General features: G+C 45.0%; 1 protein-coding gene across 1 annotated transcript in view; it reads right to left on the bottom strand.

Annotated features, from left to right (window-relative positions):
* Positions 1-8219: 8219 nt before the first annotated feature.
* Positions 8220-21468, bottom strand: part of XDH (xanthine dehydrogenase) — a 46211-nt gene continuing 32962 nt past the window's right edge. Inside the window, exons 24-37 of the mRNA XM_062489345.1 lie at positions 20399-20486; positions 19658-19744; positions 18047-18238; positions 17414-17559; positions 16697-16778; positions 16035-16130; positions 15190-15318; positions 14118-14192; positions 13235-13287; positions 12065-12179; positions 11354-11419; positions 9603-9791; positions 9005-9172; positions 8220-8270 (exon numbers count right to left, since the gene is read on the bottom strand). Of these exons, the coding sequence (XP_062345329.1) occupies positions 8220-8270; positions 9005-9172; positions 9603-9791; positions 11354-11419; positions 12065-12179; positions 13235-13287; positions 14118-14192; positions 15190-15318; positions 16035-16130; positions 16697-16778; positions 17414-17559; positions 18047-18238; positions 19658-19744; positions 20399-20486 (1537 nt within the window). The remainder of the gene's footprint in view (positions 8271-9004; positions 9173-9602; positions 9792-11353; positions 11420-12064; positions 12180-13234; positions 13288-14117; positions 14193-15189; positions 15319-16034; positions 16131-16696; positions 16779-17413; positions 17560-18046; positions 18239-19657; positions 19745-20398; positions 20487-21468) is intronic.

Below are 21468 nucleotides of genomic sequence, written 5' to 3'. Positions count from 1 at the left end.
GACCCTGGTGAAACTCGTAGGCAAATGATGCATCCCCAGCTCTGGCTGTACCGGGATTCTCCCAGATTTGGGGGGCAGGGATACACACAGCAGGGTCTAGCCCCAAGATCTGGAGGAAACATCTCCTCGTCGCTGTAGAAAGGCTTTAAAAGGCACAAATGTGGCCAGGGCAGCTGTGAAAGCTGATGGCCTAAGGCCTCGGCTCCACGGGCGGCGGGCAGCGCTTCCTCGGGCACGGAGCACCCTCTGCTGGGAAAGCCGCGGCTGTCCGGGGGAGAGCAAATCCGCCCTGGCACAGCCCTCAGCAGCTCCGGGCAGGCGGGTGTCCATCACAAGGGTGGCTCCTTGGCGAAAAGAAGGAGCAGCACGTCTGTCCGTCTGTTTGCCGGCGAGGGAGCGCACCACCCCACCCCCCCCCCCTTTTTTTTTTTTGTATAATGAGGCCTCTGTACCGCCCGGTCACAGATTTTGAACAGCAGAAGGACACAAACAGCAGTTCAGCATTTCCAGTCCGCGGTTCATCTCGGCCTCTATGGCACCGGCTGTGCCCTGTCACCTCCCTTGCCACAGCTTCCAGCTTAAAAGACCCCCAGCACCACAGGAGAGGAGCCGTGGCCCAGCACTTGCTCAGCCCCAGGAGCCCTTCCGTCCCCTCAGCCCCTGCAGCCCGTTGTCCCCAGCAGTCCCCTCAGCCCCCTCAGTCCCCTCAGCCCCCTCAGTCCCCCCAGCACCAGCAGTCCCCTCAGCCCTTTATCCCACTCAATTCCCCTCAGCCCCCTCAGCCCCTTATCCCCTCAGACCCCTCAGTCCCCTCAGCCCCCTCAGTCCCCCCAGCACCAGCAGTCCCCTCAGCCCTTTATCCCACTCAATTCCCCTCAGCCCCCTCAGCCCCTTATCCCCTCAGACCCCTCAGTCCCCTCAGTCCCCCCAGCACCCTCAGCACCAGCAGTCCCCTCAGCCCTTTATCCCACTCAATTCCCCTCAGCCCCTTATCCCCTCAGACCCCTCATCCCCCTCAGCCTCTCTCAGGCCCATCTGTCCCAGCTGCTCCCCACAGCTCCGCTCCCCAGCAGGGCCTCACTCAGTGCCAAAAAGCAGTGGAGAATAGGGAGCATCAGGGGACCAGGGACATCTCTGCCCACGTGGCTCTGCAGGACCCTGCACACAAGAGGGGGTACCAGGTCTGCTCCTCACAGTACCGTCATCTGGCATGGCACGGCAAGACACTGAAGAAAAAGGCAGATTGTGCCCTCAAAATCTCACGCTGTAAAGGCAGGCAGGAGGCCCCTGCTGTGCCTCAGGCCATTTCCCTGCCCTGAGCCGAGCTGCTGCCCAAACAGTACTTTAACCCAGCTCTGGCTGGGTGTGTTTAAATAAACACGGGAGGTTCCCCAACACCCTTCCCTCGGGTCCTGAGCTGCTCAGCAGCACTCAGCACCCAGCACACCCCAGAAATGCGCTTCCTTCCCCGCCTCAGCCTCTTGGCTGCCCTGGCCATGGCCACCTTCCTCAGCTGGAAGCTGCTGCTCCAGACCCTGCCCCACAGCCACCGAGGTAAGGCCTGGCCACCATGGCGGTTCTGTGCGTCCAGCAGCCATTCTGTGCCATGGGGGAAGTTACCTGGAGCTTCTTCCAGAGGGTCTAGGTGGGCGAATGCCCACACGACAGAAAACACCCTTAGCATGGTGTTTGTGGAGAAAGGCTTTGCTGTGGGACCCTGCAATGCTATGTCCTTAGTGGGGTCATTGATCTCAGCTGTGGTGGGGAAAACAGGTATCAGGCTGCTGGAGGTAACTCCCAAAACTTTTGTTAAGAAAACTTATGTTGTCTTGCTGTGAAATGCTGTTGGGAAGGCAGGAGGGAGCAGGGGCATTGTTGGTTATTGCATTTCTTGCCTAAAACATGCAACATTCCTCTCCGGTTCCCATCATTCCAGGGCAAAAAAAGTCACTAGTTTTTGCAGACTTTGTCATTCTGGGGCTGGGTGAATCAAAGAGCAGCTCAGGAGAGCTTCAGACACCACTGTGTTTCTTCCTGTGTTCCTGATGTCCTTTGCTTAATTTTAACTTTGCTTTTCTTCTTTTAACTGTGCTGATCCATGCAAGAGCCTCCTCAAACATTTAACTTCCCAAGGACCCAGAACAAACCATGAAACTGTCTCCCCAGGGCTGCCAGATGCCTGCATTTAGCAGATGAGGCATATGTGCTGCTGTTAAAAAAAAATTAACTAACAAGGCAGGTGTTAATCTTCCACATTCAAACCCACTCTCAGCTTACACTCATAGCCTTTCTGTTCTGCAGAATCCAAACTCTTCATGTAGCTCTCGCTCAGCAAAATGTGGTAGGAGAGAAGAATTTGCTGTTTTAGTTGTTATTTGTCCAAGACATTTAGCACAACACCACAGTCTGGGCGACAAGGCGACATGCAGGACATGTTTTTGTCCTGGCTCATTTTTCTGTGCAAGACGTCTCTCCAGAGCTTTAGTCCTTGTGAGGCTGAAATGTGTGCAGTGGTATTTCCAGCTGAGAAGAACCGTTCAAAGAGTGCAGCAATCTGGTGGCACTCTGCAGGCTGTAAAAGAAAAAGGACTGCCCCTTGAATGCAATTCACATAGAGGTTTCAACAAGTTTTAGGGGCAAGTATTTTTGACTCTTTGTTAAAAACACCTCTGTGATGTTCAGTTGCAAGCAAGTTCAAAGCAAAACAAAGTGGAGAATCGGACCTGTGAAATAAATCTGTGGTTGAGATCAGTCCTCAGGCATGGTGATTTGGGGAAAGGGGTGGGGGGGGACGGGTGTCTGGGTGTCCATAATCTCACACATTAATGGGGACAAAAACCCATTCCCCAGCAAAGCCAAGCTGTTTACCAGACAGGGCTGTTCTCCCCTCTCTTACCCAGTTTTGTCCACATTGAATCCTTTCCACACTGGAATAACTGGAGAAGAGCCTGCAACAGCACCGTGTGCTCAGGGTCTGACTTGGAGCACTGTGTTCTTTCCTTACCCCCGTTTCCGAATGCTGTTTCCCAGGTGACCTGGCCCCCAAGGCAGAGGGGGGCTTCACTTTGACACTGGACACCTTCCTTCACATCCAGCAGCTCAGAAAGAAGAGACTAAGAGCTTTCTGCAGCCAAGCAGGCAAAGTCACCACACTGCTGAGTAGCTGGAATGAGAGAGCCTCCCTGCTCCCGAGTCTGAGGGTGAACACCAAGCTGGACCTCCTGTACTGCCAAGTGCCATCAACAGGAGTGGAGGAATGGCATCAGCTTTTGGAGAAGTTAGACGAGGAAAATGTGACACTGCCAGTGCTGCTCCCCTACCCCCGGCTGCACACAAAGAAGACACAGCTAAGCGAGTTCAACCAGACTGAGATAAAGGCCTTGCTGGGGTCTTACACCAAAGTGCTATTTGTCAGGGACCCTTTCCACAGGCTGATTGCCACATTCCTGCAAGGTATGGGTACCAGCACATCCTTCAGCAGCTTCATCCAGGAAGTCCTAGACAGTGGAACGCACAACAGCAGGACGGCTTGGAAACCACTGGTGAGCCAGTGCCGCCCCTGCCTCATCCAGTATGACTACATAGTGATGTTTGGTTTCCTCAGGCAGGAGCTGGGCCACCTGCTGCGCCAGGCTGGGCTGCCCGAGGGCAGCCTTCTCGCTGAGCTCACCGACAGCCAGGTGCAGTGGACCTACAGGTGGTTGTCAGAGCAGATGTTCAGCGAGCTGTCTGCCCAGCAGAAGAAGCAGCTGTCTCATTTCTACCGCTGGGACCTTGCTGCTTTCCCATTTTCTAGCAGTTTCCTGCAGAGCACGCCAGCACCACAGAGACCTGGGAGAAATAGCTCACATGGAAGAACTGATTCAAGGAGCATTAATCCAAAGGCAAATGCTTCAAGATACTGACAGGCCTTTGCTTCCCAGCTGCTTGCAGTGAGGTATTCCATGTCACAGTCCAAAAGACTTGTCAGAGAGCTGAGACAGACCACTTCCAAGGATGGGGATCAATGTGGCTGAATCATGTTTAAACATGACAAGAGCAGGCACTAGGGAAACTTGTGGCACTGGGACTTGGAAAACTGCATGAATTGAACTGTGATGGGATAAACCCAGCAATTTGGGGTAGGGTGGGTTGGACCTGCTGCAAACCACAGCAGCTGCTGTGACCACACTGATGTTTCCTTTTCTGGGCTCCGTGTTGGGCCAAGAGGTTTGGCAATGGCTTCTTCATGACAAATCTTCCCATGCAGATAGGGGAGTGCTCCCAAAGGTGCATGTCACTTGGAGGCTGAGATGTGACACAGGGTGGCAGACCCTGCTGGGGAATCACTGGCAACGTTCCCAATCTTTTCATGCTCAGGGAGGGTCAAGCCTGGACCATCATTTGGTCTTTCCTGTCCTGTGTGAATTGTTCTGTTTTACAACCACATAACCTATGTGTGCGGGCTCAAGTGAGCCCTGGGGCTGGGACTCAGTTCTTGCTCCATTCACAGGTTTTGAGTTTGGCTCCCCTCCTTCCAGGGCTGACTCCAATGGGCCAAGGCCAGCCTTCAGCTCGGTGCACTAGTCCTGAGACAAGGAAGTGTCAATGTGGACCAGGTACTGGCCACAGCACCAGACAGACTGCCTCCCACCTTGTGTCAGCAACTGATGGAGGTGGCTAGAAGCATCAGAATGCATCACTGTGCTGCTATGGAATGCAGGATGTGGCTACTATAAGCTCCTGCTGGTAGAGGAGCATGAGGACTGACTCTGCTTTCTTTTGGACTTGGCTGCCAGCATGGCCAGACAGAGGCCCAGTCTCTCCAGCTGGCTCATGGCTTCATCCAGCTGGGGAGCCCAGAGCAATCACCCACCCTCCCACAGCTTCGGTCACTGAGCTGATCTGACTCACAGCCCACGGGAAGGGTCCATCTTTGTCAAACAAACACCAAGGATGAGCTGACGCTGTCTAGATTTCAAATCCTGACAGACTCTGACCATAGGATACTTGTTTCCAGAGTATTTAGCAGCTTTATTTTGCAATGTTGTGATATCCACAGAGAATTCCTCATACATTCATGGTACCAATTTGACAGTGCTCATTAAAGAATGTTAGTGAAAACTGTTGATTACAGCTGACCTAAAACAATTACCAAAATCTTGGCCTCCCTCTCTCACAGAAGGCCATGCAATTAATAGCATTAAAACATCAGATCAGCTGGGCTCCTTTCACACTCCCACAAACTCTCCAGCTGCAGTAATCACTATTTAAGTGCCGTTATTGTGCGCAGTACTTTACAGTCTAGCAAGATGGCATAGTTCCTCTTCTGAGGACAGACTTCTGATAGAAGAAAAGCAGCAAATTTCCAATTATATACCATTAAATTAGAGTCTTGCATCCATGCTCTATTTCACTGAAGGTACTAGAAAAGGAACATTTTTCTCTTCATGAGTAGCTTTCCCTCCAGTGACAGTGAGCTGAGACCCCACACAGCAAGATGTGGTGTGAGAAGATGGGACACAGCACCTGGAAGGGGACAGTGCTGTGCACTCAGGGCAGGAAAGCTGCTCCCCCACAGCTTTGTAGAGCAGACCACGCCTCAAGTCAGGCATCTTCTCATCCTGCCAGCCCTCCCCACTCCTTTCCTAAGGTGCCAGGCACTTAGTTCCACAGGAAAGCAATGTATTAAATGTTCAGACATTGAGAGGTGACATGAAAACCTCAGCTTCACGTTCCTCAGAGTCCCACAGCACAGGCAGGTAGTACAATGATCTTTCTATAAATTCCTATTTAGCCTCCAAGCTTCCCTTTTCCCCACACCCTCACAATTGGTTGCTGTCATTACTTTGCAACCCTGATTTTATACCATTGCCCTCCCCAGGTGTTTGATATAATTTACATTTAATTCCAGTGCACCCCAAAAGGGAAGTGTTTCCTCTCTCTATCGGCTGGGCAAGGGTATCAAGAGGGCCCCAAGCTGGGCTGGGCATGAGGGCCAGGACTGCTGCCTGGGAAAGAGTGGCTCGCTGATGCTTCAGCAAAACTGGCTCTACAGGTCTGCTCTGAACAGCCTGCTCTGACCACTGCATGTACACAGAACTTGGCAAATGTGCTTCCAATTAACTCACAAAGCAAATAACAAAACAGAGACTTGACACATCTAATTTTTAAAAAATTTCATCTGACCAGGTAGTCACTGTGACTGCATGAGACACTCATAAGCCCATCCTGAAACAATGAAAATTCCAAAACCAGGGGGAGAAAGAGCACTTTTTCATCCTCCTGGTGACATCCCAATATCTCCCAGGACTGTGACAGGCAGCAGGCCTATTGTGAACACTGGCAACTTTCCCCTGGGATGACACTGGGAGCTCCTTGATATCCCACTCTGCCTGTGTCCCCATGCTCTGCTTTAACACACATTACCTTTGTGTTTCTTCTCATCCTGGTCTGAATGAGCATGTCCAGCTCATTATATATGTCCATCCCACAAGGTGGAATTCACAGAAACAGCTGATACCAATCTACCTTACAGACTTTGTATTTTACATCCCTCCCTGGACACCCAAGAATGTGGACACAGAGGCTCCAATAGCTGTTCTTGCACATGAATTACCACATTTTCTTCTCTAAGAGTTTTTTACATACTACCAGCTTTCTGGAGAAAACAAAAATATGTTCTTGCCCAGTACCTCAGAGCTTAAGAAACACCAATACTGTATTTCAATTAATAAAACAATTACACAGCAAGCCCAACAGGCACAAAATTTTTCCTACAACTCACATATACAAATTCTCTTCTAGATGGTAGAGCAATATACCCTGGAGTGCTTAAAAAAACATATTTCACACTGAGCATACATTGTCCAGTCCTAAAATGAAGACCGATTTTAAGAGGTTTGTATGTGAGCAAAATTTTATATAAGGAGTTACATCCTCTTGCACCGTATTTTTGATGGCCCTGGGAGTGCAAAAAGAGAAAAAGGACATTTTCATAAAGCAATAGGCCAGAAAAACAGATAAAAGTTTGCAAATGATAAGGAAGCATAGTATGCAGCTGACACCATCTACAGATAACATCGTGCTCCAGTGTTGAATCTGACAGTGACAAAACCTGTCAGGAGGGATGCCCAGCACTAAATCCAACATGAAAAATGTATTCAATCCAGTTGACACCAGGTCATCACATAGTCAACACATTTTTTAGACAAGCAGTCCCTGTAGCAAAATGTACCCATTCTCTTACATTCCGCAAAACTAAGAATTCTCTTGAAAAGAAGGCAAGGCCATGACATCAAGGGTACCCTAGAGGGTACCCACAGCCAGCTAATCCCCAGATGTGCCCAACCTCATTGTGCCCCTTGCTTAGGCTGGTATAAATTGCCCTGGGAACATCGATGAACAAACTTCTCTGACACTCCAAGGTCTCTGATGTCCTTTCCTATTTGAAGGATGGGGAGAGATATGGAGGTGCGGGATGGGAAAAGTCTGTGTCAAACAAAGCAGCATCTTGCTGGAAGTACTCTTGGTATATTTAGTTTTTATCTTTAATCAGAGGAGACAAGGTATCACTTGAACCAAAATCTCATTAAAGCCCAGGTGCAGACAAAGCAACAGTCATTGAACTTGGGGTAAATCAATTATTGGTCACATTTTAGCCTTTTCCTCTGAAACACTTTTATACAGGTAAGACCATCTTCATTAGCCAAGATCAAAAGTCCTGCTCATCTCCCTCTCGGATATAGCTGGCTTTGTGTGCAAAGGGGACACAGCAGGGTCCAGCCCTCAGCACCTCTTACACCTTCCCCCATCTCAGCTAGAGGACTCTAGTTCTGGGCTCAACACATTCAAGTCCTTCTTGGCACAGAATCACAAGGTGATACATCTTTTCCCCATAGCAAGAAAAAGAAGAAACAACCACCCTATTTTTTCACATTGGCTGGTAAGAAGCATCCTTGCAGCAATTTTATATGAAACCTGTAAGATTTTTCAATTACACCTGGATAACATTACCTTCAACTTACTCTTCATTTGAATTTACATCACAGCTATAATCTGGCAGCAATTCCATCTCATAGAGAAAATAATGATTGGACAATTAAATGTGAAAGCTCCAGGAATCAGTGGGTGAGCCACATGAACACAGGTTGTTTTTTTTCTCCATTATAGTCCTACTGCCTTGTGGTTCCTCTAGTGTAAGCACCGTTTCAGCAGAGTTTGCTCCTAAAACTTTCCTCCTACACACGCACACACCATGGCTTAAAGGTCCCTGGCTCAGCAGAAGGGCACTATAAAGAGAAAAAAAAATATTTCAATTAGCAACAAATGAGAGTCCTTTCCAGGGTTCAGCATGTCCCACCATGCTGCTTTTCAGGTGGGGAACTTTGTACATGTGAAGACAGGAGCTCCTATCCCAGTTGTTACAAACACAGAGATGTCTGTCTCACGGCACTTCTGTTAGAGGCCTGATGATCAATTACTACAGAGCCCTGTGACAGCACTATGAAAGAGCAGCCCATGAGAAGCCAGTAACTCCTGCACTCCTTCAGATCAAGTCCACAGCTCTAAGGAGACTCCTCTGGCCATAACATTCAGAAGAAGGGAGTATTTGAAGGAACAATCTTCTCCCCCTCCCTTGCTGAGGGACACAACTAAATCACACTGTGACCCTCACCATATGTGATGATTCTCTGAGAGATGATAGTCAGAAGCATCCAGACAAACAGTCAGTGCCTTTGTTCCCCGCACAACACTTGGAGAATGGAATGGACTGAACACTTTGGAGATACTGTGCAGCAGCCCTTCCTGCAGTGGGAGCCCTAGCATTGCTGGGCTGTGCATTTGGCTCTCAGCTGATGGCACATTAAAGGAAGGATAACCCACAAAACAAAACCCATCTACTGGAGCAGGGACACAGCTTCCCCATCCTGCCCTAATCCTAGCCCCAGGCCCCTGTGACTTCCAGGCACATTCCCCATGGGGCAGACTGGCCAGGGAACAGACTGAGATCAGGGGCTGTTACCATTTTGGTGAAGATGTCCACACAAGCATTGCGGATCCTCTCTGGGGTGGCAGGGCTGTCCAGCCTGAATGCCTCCGTCAGGCCAGAGTCCTTCCTCGCTGAGTAGATGGCATCTTTAATGGCATAAAACACTGAGGCAGACAGGAACAGCGGTGGCTCTCCCACAGCCTAGACAGAGCACAAGCAAGAGTGAGGCTTTGCCTTCCAGATGGGAACCTCAATCTACTAGATGTGCTCAGTGAGGAAACTAAAACAGCCTCCAGTGTGCCAGGTGCAATCAGCGAGGAAAGACCGAGCTAAATCTGCCCTCGGTCCATTTAAAGAAGAAATAGGAAGAAAGCACAAGCTCTCTTAGACAGTGAAGCCACTTCAGTTCTGTCTAATGGACATCAGAGCAGCAATGTGCAGGTTGTTTCAGTTATTCCTAAGTAGAAAGGATATTATACACATTTCTGATAAAAACGGGAAAACATCCTGACCTCAGAGTAACCACAGCATAATGAGATGAGCTGCTAAGCAACACAGGATCATGACTTTATCCTGCTCAGCTTCACAGTGTTGTGGGGCAGTAAGAGGCCCACAGACCTCACAGGCGTACCTTGGATGAGTAAACTGCCTTGCTATTGGGGCAGTCACGGAGAAGGGACACATAGAATTCTGTTGGTATGTCTCCAAATGCTGGGATTTTGTACATGCCAGGCCCTCGAGTGTACAGGTTCCCTTCAGGAGAGTAGCGCAGCTCCTCCATGGTAAAGAGCCCAATGCCCTGGACAAAGGCTCCTTCTATCTACAAACACATCGAAACAAGGTTACGTTCTCTTTGTTGTTCTTCTTCTTCCCTGCACAAGGACAAACAGTGACGACATCCACCAGGGTTTTCAACCCTCCCCACCTGACTCAGATCCCACTTTTTATCTCTAAACCCTTGTCCCTTCTGCTGGGAACAATCTTTGCACAATTCCTGTGTTCCCACATAAATGTGGATGCATTTCCCTGGCAGGTGAAGCAATTTACAAATACACACAAAATGCAGGACAGCAATTTTCTGATGAAGCAACAGGAAAAAAAAAAAATCAATGAAAAAATATTGATTTCTTCCCAGGCAGGTGGACACCGAATGAATTGAACTTGCTGATATATCAAAGGACAAGTAGACTAAAAGGACTAAAGATGAAACATCTAAAACCAAAGTATTTTATGCTTCCTATTTCAGTAAAAATGCTTTCCTAAGCACTGTGTATTATCAGGTCAGCAGCACAGACACCTGCAAAAACTCCCATACCACTTTACGTACTAAAAAACTTCTTTACATATTTTTTCTACTGTACATTTTAGAAGGTAAAAGATTATGAAAGGAGGATGTGCTTGAACAACCCTGCACAAAGCAGCTCTGCTCTCGGTGCCCACTGAGACATCTGACAGCCAGAGCAGCCTAAAGATTTGGCACAAGCATTCATTGACCCATCTCCATGTACTTGTATTCTTGCACTCATGCCACATCCTTTCTCTCCTGTGTCCCCAGATCCTCTGCAGCAATTCATGGAAGGACACAGGAATTGAAGACCCCTGTGACAGGCTCCATTTAGTCCATCTGTCAATTCCCAAACCTACAGCAACAGGCTACAAAGACAGAAAATCTCTTTCTCCCATTGGACACTTCCAAAAATAATCTCTTTCTGAAAACATGTCGCTTTCAAGGAAATTTCATTTTAGCTATACCAGAGCTTTGCAACTCATGTTCTCCTGTCATCTCAAATCCTGCAGCAGTTTCATTGGAGTTACACCATTTAAACATCCAGAGTTAGCCAGGGAGCTGAGATGGCTAGATAAGCAGATGTCTTACAATTCATCTCTTGGTCTGTCAAACAACCCTGTGTTTATTATCTTTATCTGCTAAGAGATACTGTGATTATTACTGCACAAAATTTTGAAGTAATCTTGTGCCTGCCCAAAGACTCTGCAAGATAAGTGACTGGTCCAACTTCCTATCGAGGCTTCTACATAGCAGCAGCTGGAGGACAGAATCTGCCCCCCTAACTCTTTAGTCACAGGAGAATTTTCACTAAATTAAACTTCATATTGACAGATAGGAGTATAAACATCATGTGTGGGATTTAGCCTGAAAAACATCAATGGGGTGGTAACTGGACAATATCCTGTAGTCTTATTATCCAAGCCAAAAATCCCCAAACCCTAACAGAATGTTTCCCTACATAATTCTGTGACAAGGTAAAAAGGTTGTGTTTGCAAAGGTACAGCCTGGAGAGGGATAACAAACAGAAAAGCCTCAGAACAGTGATTGCTGTGACTGCTTTAATGTGATGGAAACAGCAATACATTTCCACTTACCTGTCCTATATCTATGGCTGGGTTTAGACTGGTACCGACATCCATAACAATGTCTGTGCGAATGTTCTAAAAAACAGGAATAAAGGGTAAATCAGCACAGATCTCTGGACTTGGTCCATCATGGTCTTGTGTGAGGAGTATCCAAACACTATCCCATATAATCTTATCTCAGCTGAACTTCTCATACTGACTTTTAATTTGAGTTCACCCCAAAAGTAATTCAAAGGAACTCACTGCAGTTTTCCCCAGAGGTCCAACAGACCCAGTTAATATTAATTCCAAGATGCTGGTATCAGTGGTCTTCAGCTGAGCATAACCAACTAGGTCAGATCCTGATTGAATTATTTTCTTGTATTTTTTTTTTTCCTTTCTTTCCAGAAGCCTTCAGTGTTATTTTAAATTATTAACTCAGTTCCAGGACTTTTCTGTACTTTAGTGCCAACACAGTGCTGGTATCTCTTACTCAAGCAAATCAAATAATTGTGGCAATCATTCATTAAGCCCCAAATCCCCGCAGGGTAGATAATTATTGTTTTATTACACTTTACGGATTGCTGCACTGTGGAACAGAGGAGTTAAGAAACTTGCTGAAGGTCACACCAGACCAATAACAGAGCCAGGAACGGGCTGACACCCAGTGTTTGTTCTAACCCCCTGTGAATGTTCCCTTCACCAAAACACAGAGAGCTGTTTCACTGCTGACCCCCTCACCTTGTGGTCACCTGTCAGGCAGTCTATCTCAACCTCAGAGCAGGCAACTCCGTAACTGAAGTAGGAGAATGGTTTCCCTTCGTTCTTTTCAAAGTTGTAGCCAACATCAGGAATTCTTGATAGAAAGAGAAAAAAACCTCACATTTCATTCCGTGAAAAAAAACAAATACAACTACATTGCTACTTTTGTTTCATTCCTTCCATTAAGCCCATGTAGAAATTAAAAGTGTAGACAACTATAAATAGAAATCTGCTAAATCTGTGCTGTATTCCAAAACTTGACTGAAATTATCAAACTGTTTTAGTCATCTTTATTTGCCCATAAATCTCAGGCCTTGTGATGACTATTATCTACCAATTCAGTAGAAAATTCTTTGCTTTTAGAGTGCAGTTGAATGTTTCTTTAAGGCAATGATATTTCAGGACATAGTCAAGCTGAAGCAGAATCTCTGTTAAGATAAGAACTGATTTTAAGCGCAGTTCATAGCAAATCTTGTATCTGGATACTTATACTTTATCTGAAAACTGTCTTATTAAAATGCTGACAAGACACTTGGTTAAAAAAAAATACATTTCAGGGATGCAAAAGAAATTAACACCTAGTGTATTTTAGTCCTAAATAGGTTCTTCTCACCACCATGTTTGTTTATTTATTAATGTCAGCCCCTCTGCCTTAAAAAAGTAAAGCTGACTAAGAGAAGTGCCTCATTTCAGAACTATACAGGGTCCAGCAAGAGTCTGAAGTGGGGGAACAACACTGGAAACCCTTGTATTTGCTCATGCCACAAGAGACAGGATTTTCCTCAAGGACAACCCTTGCTCCCTCTTATCCTGCATGGCGGTTTTAGTGCAAAATTAGGTCACAAGGCTGACACAGAGTAGAGCCCCAGGCAAAGCTCTGATTTCATTTATGCCTCTTCAGACCAAGGTCAGTTGGAATGAAGTCAGATCTACTCCAGATTTACTTGTCCTCAGAGCTGTGCTCCATCAGGAATTGATTCTCCCCAGCCAGGAGACTGTTAACCTCAGTTTACTACTTATAGGTAGGAAAGGGAATGCAGCTTTAATTTAGAGTGACAGAGGGCTGTGGGCTGTTAATTCTCCCAGAATTTCCCTGGATGCAATCTATAGAATTGAGTCAGTGCTTCTGCAGTGTGAATTTTCACTCACCTATAAAACCCCGTGGCTGACAAGCTGACACAGCTCTCGTAGGCAGTTTTAATCTGGCAACGTGAACAAGAGTTTGAAAATAGTAAAATGTACAACCAGGCCCTTCAAAATAACTGCACAAAAACATTTTCAGGAGGCCTCAAGTAGAAAATGTCCAGTGATAGACAGCTCTCACACTACCAACTCCAGCACTGCCAAACATCATGATTGCAGCTGCTTCCCCAAACAACCCCGTGAGCAGCTACCAAGGGCAGCACTTGAATCATTGGCAGAGGATTTTGTTTGTTTGTCTCTCAGATACAGGTTAGACTTTTAGCCTCAGAGACAAAGGTTAAATTGACAGGTTTGACTTCAGTGAGAGAAATTCTATCCTGACTTCCAAATCACAAAGTCAAAACTCCTCTGATGAAGAGCAGAGCTTGGATCTGAAGAGAGTCTTACAGTTCGTCCATCTCTTCTCAATGAGGGGACAGAGATATTGCAGACAAGGAGCACTACAGGGGCTGAATGGCAGCTCAACAAGAGGTGCCTATGCTATAGAATCGCTTCATTAAAAATCAGGTTTCCTTCTGTCCAGGACTGTAGTCTGATTGCAAAGATATATGTAACCACTCAAGACTTTTGTTCAATGAAGTTTGTCATAAGCAGGCCCCAAAATTTGGAGAAATCTCAGGATTAAAGTAATAACTGATGTCTTGGGGATCACCTCTTGAAAGCTTTAATTACTTGGAAATCCGTGCCAGGTTTGTGTTTTACTGTCTTTGCTCAAATCTATGCTGGCAAGATGCAGAAGGCCTGGAGGACACACCTGCACATGTGGTTTGTCAATTAAAAGAATCTCTGACAACATCCACTTGTCTCATGACAGATACAAACATCTTACCCAGTCTTCCCAGGATCCTTTGGGATTAGACTGTTTGATTGGCTCAAGTCTTTTTAAGATGGTCTGACATGCATTCTAGAAACAAAGAGAATGAGAAGAAATACTTTAAGATTTGAATAGCCATCTTATAGTATTAAGAGTGCTCTAAGAGTTTTGAAGAGCCTTCTATTTATATCAATATTGCCTTTAGGACTTTGGCAAAACATAAAAAGGAACAAAGTTCACTAATGGATGTCTTGCTACATAGGACAAAATGCTACCTGAAAAGGATTTTAAAGGAAATTGGCTCTGCTAACAGCAGAAAGGAATCCCAAATTCAGCACAGAACTTTCTGGACCATGGCACAAAATATAAGAAATCCACTCATTTATACATTAACTTTATCTGTACCCCATCTGTACAGGACAGCTCAGCATAGCTTACAAGATGATCCTTTAACATTGAAAGAACAAAAAATTTCTTCCCAAAATTCAACCTACTCAGATAAGCTGTGCAGAGAATAAAAACAGCCTGATGCATTTACTTTGCAGGTTTCACTTCCCCTTTTCTTTTAAACTGAGAATTGCCAGTACTAAATTCTTCTTTTAAAATGGAAAAATCACATACCCAGAAAATATATGCACTGGTTAAGTCCACCATGGCAGACAGCAACGACCATTGCTACAGCAGAATATTTGCTCCGAGCAGATCAACGTTTAGAGCTTGTGGTGCACAGCTCTCAAACCATTTGCTATTAACATATGCAGCAAAATGCATTTGCTATAGATAGGACTGCATTAATTACTTAGAAGCTGGCTATTTAAATGGATGCCTTGTTCTTCTCATTTTGAGCATTCTCAAGTACTCTATTCTTAGAAGGACTGAAGGAGAGTTTCAAATAGCTTTAAAACAAATAGTCATTCACAATCTAATGCCACTGCTAGCTATGCCAGGTAATGGTATGAGGCATCCTGAGACTGGAACTGCCTTTTGATGGTTGTTTTCCTTAAGTAACAGATAAAAACAGGACCACTTTTCCTGCCCTGGAGCCCTCCCTTGTAACCCACTCCTTTAAATAACTCAGCTTCCATACATGGACGGCCATCCCATTGATGTCCGCGCTGACTGAAGCAGCTGTCGGGGAGGTATTTGGGACAGTGTTTGTGCTGGTCTCACTGATGTAAATTTTGGAGGTGGGGACTCCCAGGGCCCTGCTAGCAACCTGTGAAGCAAAGGTAAACAATTGGTAAGCAGCACTTCTTAACCATGAGCATTATCAGTCATTGATTGCATTGCCAGGAGCCACATTGCAACCTCTACTCTCTCCTACCATAAACTTAATTTTTCCTGCAGACTGAGCTGTCCAGTGACTGAGAACTAGCCAGAACCTTGTTATATTTGCATTTCACAGACTGCATATGTGTGAGCACATACAGTTTTGCCACAATGACAGACATTCACTATTACGAGACTAAATTCTTCTCTCAGCAGTTAAAATAATCAGATCAAAATCCCATGAGATTTTCCTTTAATTTTCCTGCCAAAGGAATGTTGGTCCCTTAAGCCCTTTTAAGTACAAAAGCACTAGCATACACAGATATATATGTTTTCAATACAACTAATTTTTGCATAAAATGGATGGAAACTGTGCCTTTATGGGGTGAACTGAAATTGCCAGAGAAGTAAAACTGCAAGCATAACCACCATTATTTACACAATGAGATTTAAGATGATGAAGAATCTAATTGTAATATTCAATTGTGATAATACTCTGGAAATCTAGTACTGCTGTTCAGACAGTGAAGAGGAATTAGTCCTGATTTGTTACTCTCTGCATGCACACAGAGGAAGTGTCAAGGTGCCTGAGGAAATACTGTAGGGAGAGTGTAATTGTCCTGACAAGATGTCTCATTCAGTTAAGCCCAAACTCATTATTACCTGAATCATTTTGGTGTGAAGTCCTTGACCCATCTCAGTCCCCCCATGTGTAAGTAACACAGAGCCATCTGTATACACATGGACCAGAGCTCCAGCCTAAGAGAGAATATTAATCATCATAAATTAACTAGTGGAGTACTTAGCAGACTAAAGAAATAATACATTCAGAACTAGACTAAGGTTGCTCTTCGGAGCAACTAAAGCCACTTGTTTACACTTTTGGTGAGTTTGGTTTAGTCTCAGCAACTCACTAGAAGTCCCAGTGACGTAACAAACCCCAGTCAGTATTTTCAGCTCAGAAAGCAGGGGAAGTAATCCAATCCTGCCCCTGTGAAACACAGATGCACCCCTCACCTCAACTTTCCAACATCACTGACAGTCCAACAAATCAGCTCAAACAGGAGCAGTGTTTCTACTACTGAGAAAGGCAGGGAAATCAACCTAATACAATACCCTGGAAATGAGGCTATATTGTGGTGTCTTTTGGACAGTATAAACCAGTAACTGTTGTGGTGTTCATTTTGGCTTGAAAAATGTGTGCTCCTTCTTAACTAATTTACTACTTCTTCAAGAAGCTCCAGATTGGTACAAATGGAGAAGGGCCTGGGGGAGGCAGCATAAATCCAGCTTCTCTAGTGAAAGGGCATATTACATTTACAGACCTGGTTCAGAAATGGGACAGTGAAACTGATGCCAAATTTGGTAGGAATGATGCTCATCCCTCTCTTTTTCCAGCGGTTCTGCCTAAAAGGAAGGAACATTATTCATACACTCATGCGCCTTTTATCATAAATCAATATTGTGCTTCCTTCTGACTGTGGAAATTAATCAATTCATCAAATGGAAATTAAATACCTGACTGAGTATATCACTAATTTATCTATACCACTGATATAAACTGAGTTAATCACTAATTTGTATTAAAGAAAAGCTTTCATTGTGAAACAATGAACAAGAAGAAGAAATTCCAACTGAAGATGCTTTCCGCAAGCATTATAGAAGCAGTTGTCCATACTATTAACTGTCCAGTTGTATATACAAGGCAACTAAACAAGTCTATAAGGCAGAGGAAAGCATAAACAGATTGCCTTGACAGTCATGAAAATCCTAACTGGATTTAACAAAGACCCTCTTCTTTGCTACAGTACACTCACAAAATCAGATAATGCTAGGTCTGATTCTTGCCTTATTTATGCTACCAGCTCACTGGTAGACTTTTCCTCTGACAGTGAGCATAAAGGGATTTCAAAAAGAGAAGTATTTAGAAGTCACTCTGCAAATATAAAGTGTGACTTCATATCACTAGAGTTGCTAAGAGAACTTCATATATTAGTAGGCAACAGGTGCATTAAGTCACAACACAGCTCCAGAGCACCTACTTGTTGAATTCTTCAATCAGTTTCTTCCTGGCATGATAGCTGGAGCTGGACAAACATTCATCCCAGCATCTTCGTAGAGTAAATCCCTCCAGCTTTTGGTTAAAATGAGTTGTGTCTCCTTCGTGGTAGAGATTGAGCTTCCTCACCTTCCCAAAGAGACATAGAAAGGACAGGCCAAGTTTAATGTTTCAGACAAGGAGGGATGAGATCTAAAGTGTGTTGGTTCCTGATTTTGCTCCTTTGCTCATTCTACAAAGAGCCAAGGAGCAAAACAATTAACAAACATATATCTGTTTATGGGAAAACACAAATTAAGAGATTAAGGCTGGAAATTTTCTGAGATTGGGGCTTAAAGCACAGTGTCAGTAAGATTAAGGTATCTATGGCCTCTGGACTTTCTTCTTAATATCTATCCATAAAGCAGATGTTGCAAAATTTGGGCTACCAAGGAATTTAACTAAACAGAAGATAATCCATGCTAGAATGTATCTGTTACACAAGTCTGAGATCCTGCTAGGAGCTCAGCAAAAATGAAGCAGAAGTTCTTATGCTTAAAATTTTTGTGTGGCTGATGCAGTTCTCAGAGCTTGTTCAAAGGCAGCACCACCCTGGAAGATGTCAGCAGGTCTGTACCTCCTCAGGTGGCAGGCCACACTTCCGAGCAAGGTCACTCATCCAGCACTCAGCAATCATCATTCCCTGGGGCCCTCCAAAGCCACGGAAGGCTGTATTGGAAGGCAAGTTGGTCTTGCAAACGATGCCCACACTGCTGACATTGGGGATGTTGTAGGAGTTATCCAAATGTAACAGGGCTCTGTCCATTACCTGGTGAAGAAAAGGAATGGAGGTGGATACATTTTACATTAATTGGATATCAGAACTCTCACCAGTGTCAAAACCAGAGGGAAGCTCTGAAGCTAATTTACAACAATCAGCACTTTCTCTTGCACCCTGCAGTGCTGCAGTCAACACAGCTGGGTGAGCACTGAAGTGCAGCCAGGACTGCCTCCTACATGCAGTGGAATGTCAAATGTTGTCCTCCTGATGGACAGGACAATAAGCACACTTCTCTGTTGACACTTCTGGAACACTGAGCTTCAAAGTCCTTCTTTGGCCCTGGGCTCATGCTGAGTCAAGCTGTTAGTAAATGCTATTACCTGTCTGGAAGAAACAAAGTTTTCTTTTCATTATATTGAGTAATCTGTAACTGGAAAATAAGTCTTGCTGATATCAAGTGACTCAGCACTGGGCTATGGCAGTAAGGGCAAACATATGAAATAACTACTGATCTACAAGATTTGAGATCTTTGTCCACTTATTATCCACATAGGGAAAGGGCCAGAGCTTCTTTCTGGCTTGTGTTTCCAGACTTCCATTCCAGCAGCAGCACAGAGAGGACACACACGCAACCCAACCATATTTCTACATGGAGCCCTTTCCAGTCTCCTAATTCAGACACAGTCAAAAAAACTAAATTAAATAGATGTGCTCTCAACCAGGCCCTCAGCTTACGCAAAGACATTTGCCTGTCATTCTGCTCTGTCCAGCACCAGCCACATTGCCAGCATCAAATGTGGGTCTGGTAGACAGCTCTTGCACTTCTTTCCTGTTGAAAAGCATCCATTTCTGCAGGAATGTATCAAAGGCTTGGTGGACTGGAGAAAGTGATCTAGAACAAACCTGAGTGACACTTGGCTACTGAGTTGATCAGTCACATGACAGAAGAGGAGTTTTTTACTCATCATTGCAAAGCTTCTTGGAGATACACTCAGAACCTGGGTCCGTTTTTTGTCCTCACTGCTTGTGAACACAGTGTTGGCTTTAGCCAGTCTTTTACAAGCATGTTGATTTAGGCACCCTGCCCTGATCAACCTATTGACTGGGATGCTTCTTTTTCCAAGCAACTATCTTTCCCCAGAGCTGAGGATCTATCAGTCATCTTGCATTGTGCAACAACTTTTCCATCACAGCCCTCTGTAATGCAGAACAAACATTCTTGACCCCTTTGCTCAATCCAAGTTATTACAGCATCCATAAGAATTATGAGGCACAAGCCAAGGCAGGTCAGTTGGCTCAAAGCGCATTTGTAGAAGCTTCAAAAGCCCTTCAAAGATCTGTTTTCAGTCATGTCAAAGAGCTGCACGTACAAGCAATGCTGTAGGCAAACAGCTCTCTGAAGGCAGAGCAGAAGGTTGCAAAGAAACACACCTTCCACTTAATTAGCCACTAGAAAACTTTACTTACACCATGAGAGAGGTCAATAGAGTTGCCCCCATTGCTGTAGTACGACACCTCCAGACTCTTGACTTTGCCATTCTTCATGAATCCTACCTGTCAAGAGAGTGCCTCCTCAGTAATCAGTTTTCTACAAAATGTTCTGGTTTGCTCTTGCCTCCAAAAACTGAATGGCTCTCACACAGGCAAAGAGTGTGAGTGCTGACTGTCCCCAGTGCAGCACAGCGCAGGGGCAGCCAGCAGCTGAGGGAGGTCCCCAGTAAAGGGTTCCTGCATATGTCAATCTTGCTCCAGAGAACTCTTCTAAATTAACTGCTGGCTGCTTATGATAGCCACAAATTCCTTAACAGGTTTTTGCTTTCAAAAGCAGCAGCAGTTGGAGGGGGATTAAAGGAGAAAGGGAGGTTGAAGCTAAGAAAATTAACAAAGCATATTGCTGTGTAAAGAATGTTTTAAAGGAATGGGCTAGCCTCTGAAAACAATGCGATTGTCAGCAAGGGCAAAGTCTTGGTTGCAAGAAAGACAATTATTTATGCTGAGGTCACAAGAAGGGAATCATCCAAGCCAAAATTACTTCTGCAGCACTTTAACAGGAAAAATGCTACAGTCCATCTGATCTGGCCCATTTGCAGCAGGGGAGAACAGCAGTGAAACAACCATAGCAGCGTTTTTTCACACTATCTTACTGCTCTCTGTTGTCTCAGGGGGCAGCACTGAGACCACATGGATTCCTCTCATGTGTGTACATACCTTGTACCTTCCCAGGAAGGGGTGCCTCCCACCACTTATCAGCATGTCCTCATCTCGATCCAGCATGCACCTCACTGCACAGCCAGCTCTATCAAAGAACACAGCTTTCAGGCAAAGCCTGAAATGCACAATACAATCCCAGCAGAACAACACTCTTCTCTTTGTCTTTCCAGGGTGGCAATGGACAGCTAAGGGTAAACTGCTTGGTTTATATATCTTACTCTAAAGAAAACAGCTAGACTGAGTAAAAAAAAAAAAAAATCTCCAAAGTCGGGACCTGTTTGTGAAAACTCTTGCAAAGACTCTTGTATTTAAAAAATTATTACTTCTTATAGAGATTGATGCTAATAACTGAGCAATCACTGTTTTCCAGACTATTTCTCAAGGCACTCTTACAGCTTTGAAAGAGACAATGCCGTAGGAATTATAAAATAATGCAAAGTAAAGTACTAACTAGCCTTCAATTTGACCTTGTTTTTTCTTTGCTTATTTATTATCAAGGAGGAAAACAAGAAATAGAGTAGGAGTTGCTCTTAATTTTCTAACAATTTTGCCAAGTGCCTGTCCTCAGGTTGTACAAGTATCTAGTTGATGTCATAGATGTTATTTTGTAACCTCCAGGATGTCAAACAGTGGTTTGGCTGGCTGAGATAAAGAGAAGAAAAGAATGCAAATATATTACTGATTAATTAGAGAAACAGGTTGTTTGCTCAGAACAGAAAAAAAATCAAGTCAATTTAAAACCAGAGTTTAATTTTGGCTGTTCTCATCCAAAGGTATTGTATCAAACTGCTGCTGTGTTGCAAGATCCCTCTAGGACAGCCAGCAAGGGCAGTACTGGGAAGGGCAGAGTACAGGCAGGGCAGAAAAGTCATCTCAGAGGCCATGGTCACCTAAAACCTCCACAGTTAAACATGAGCCCACAGCAAAACTCCAGAAACCAGGAGCACATTTCCAATCTACCCTCCACAAATGGTTGCAACCTAGGTTCATTTCCTGAGATTTTAGGGGCTTGAAAAGTGTGGGTTCCAAGGCCTGCCACCATTCCTAGGCAAAAATCTAGAGGGAGT

The sequence above is a fragment of the Cinclus cinclus genome, chromosome 3, assembly GCF_963662255.1.
Source record: "Cinclus cinclus chromosome 3, bCinCin1.1, whole genome shotgun sequence".
In the NCBI taxonomy this organism is placed as follows: Eukaryota; Metazoa; Chordata; class Aves; order Passeriformes; family Cinclidae; genus Cinclus; species Cinclus cinclus.
The sequence above is the reverse complement of the archived record's forward strand: the minus strand, read 5'-3'. Positions and strand labels throughout refer to the sequence as shown.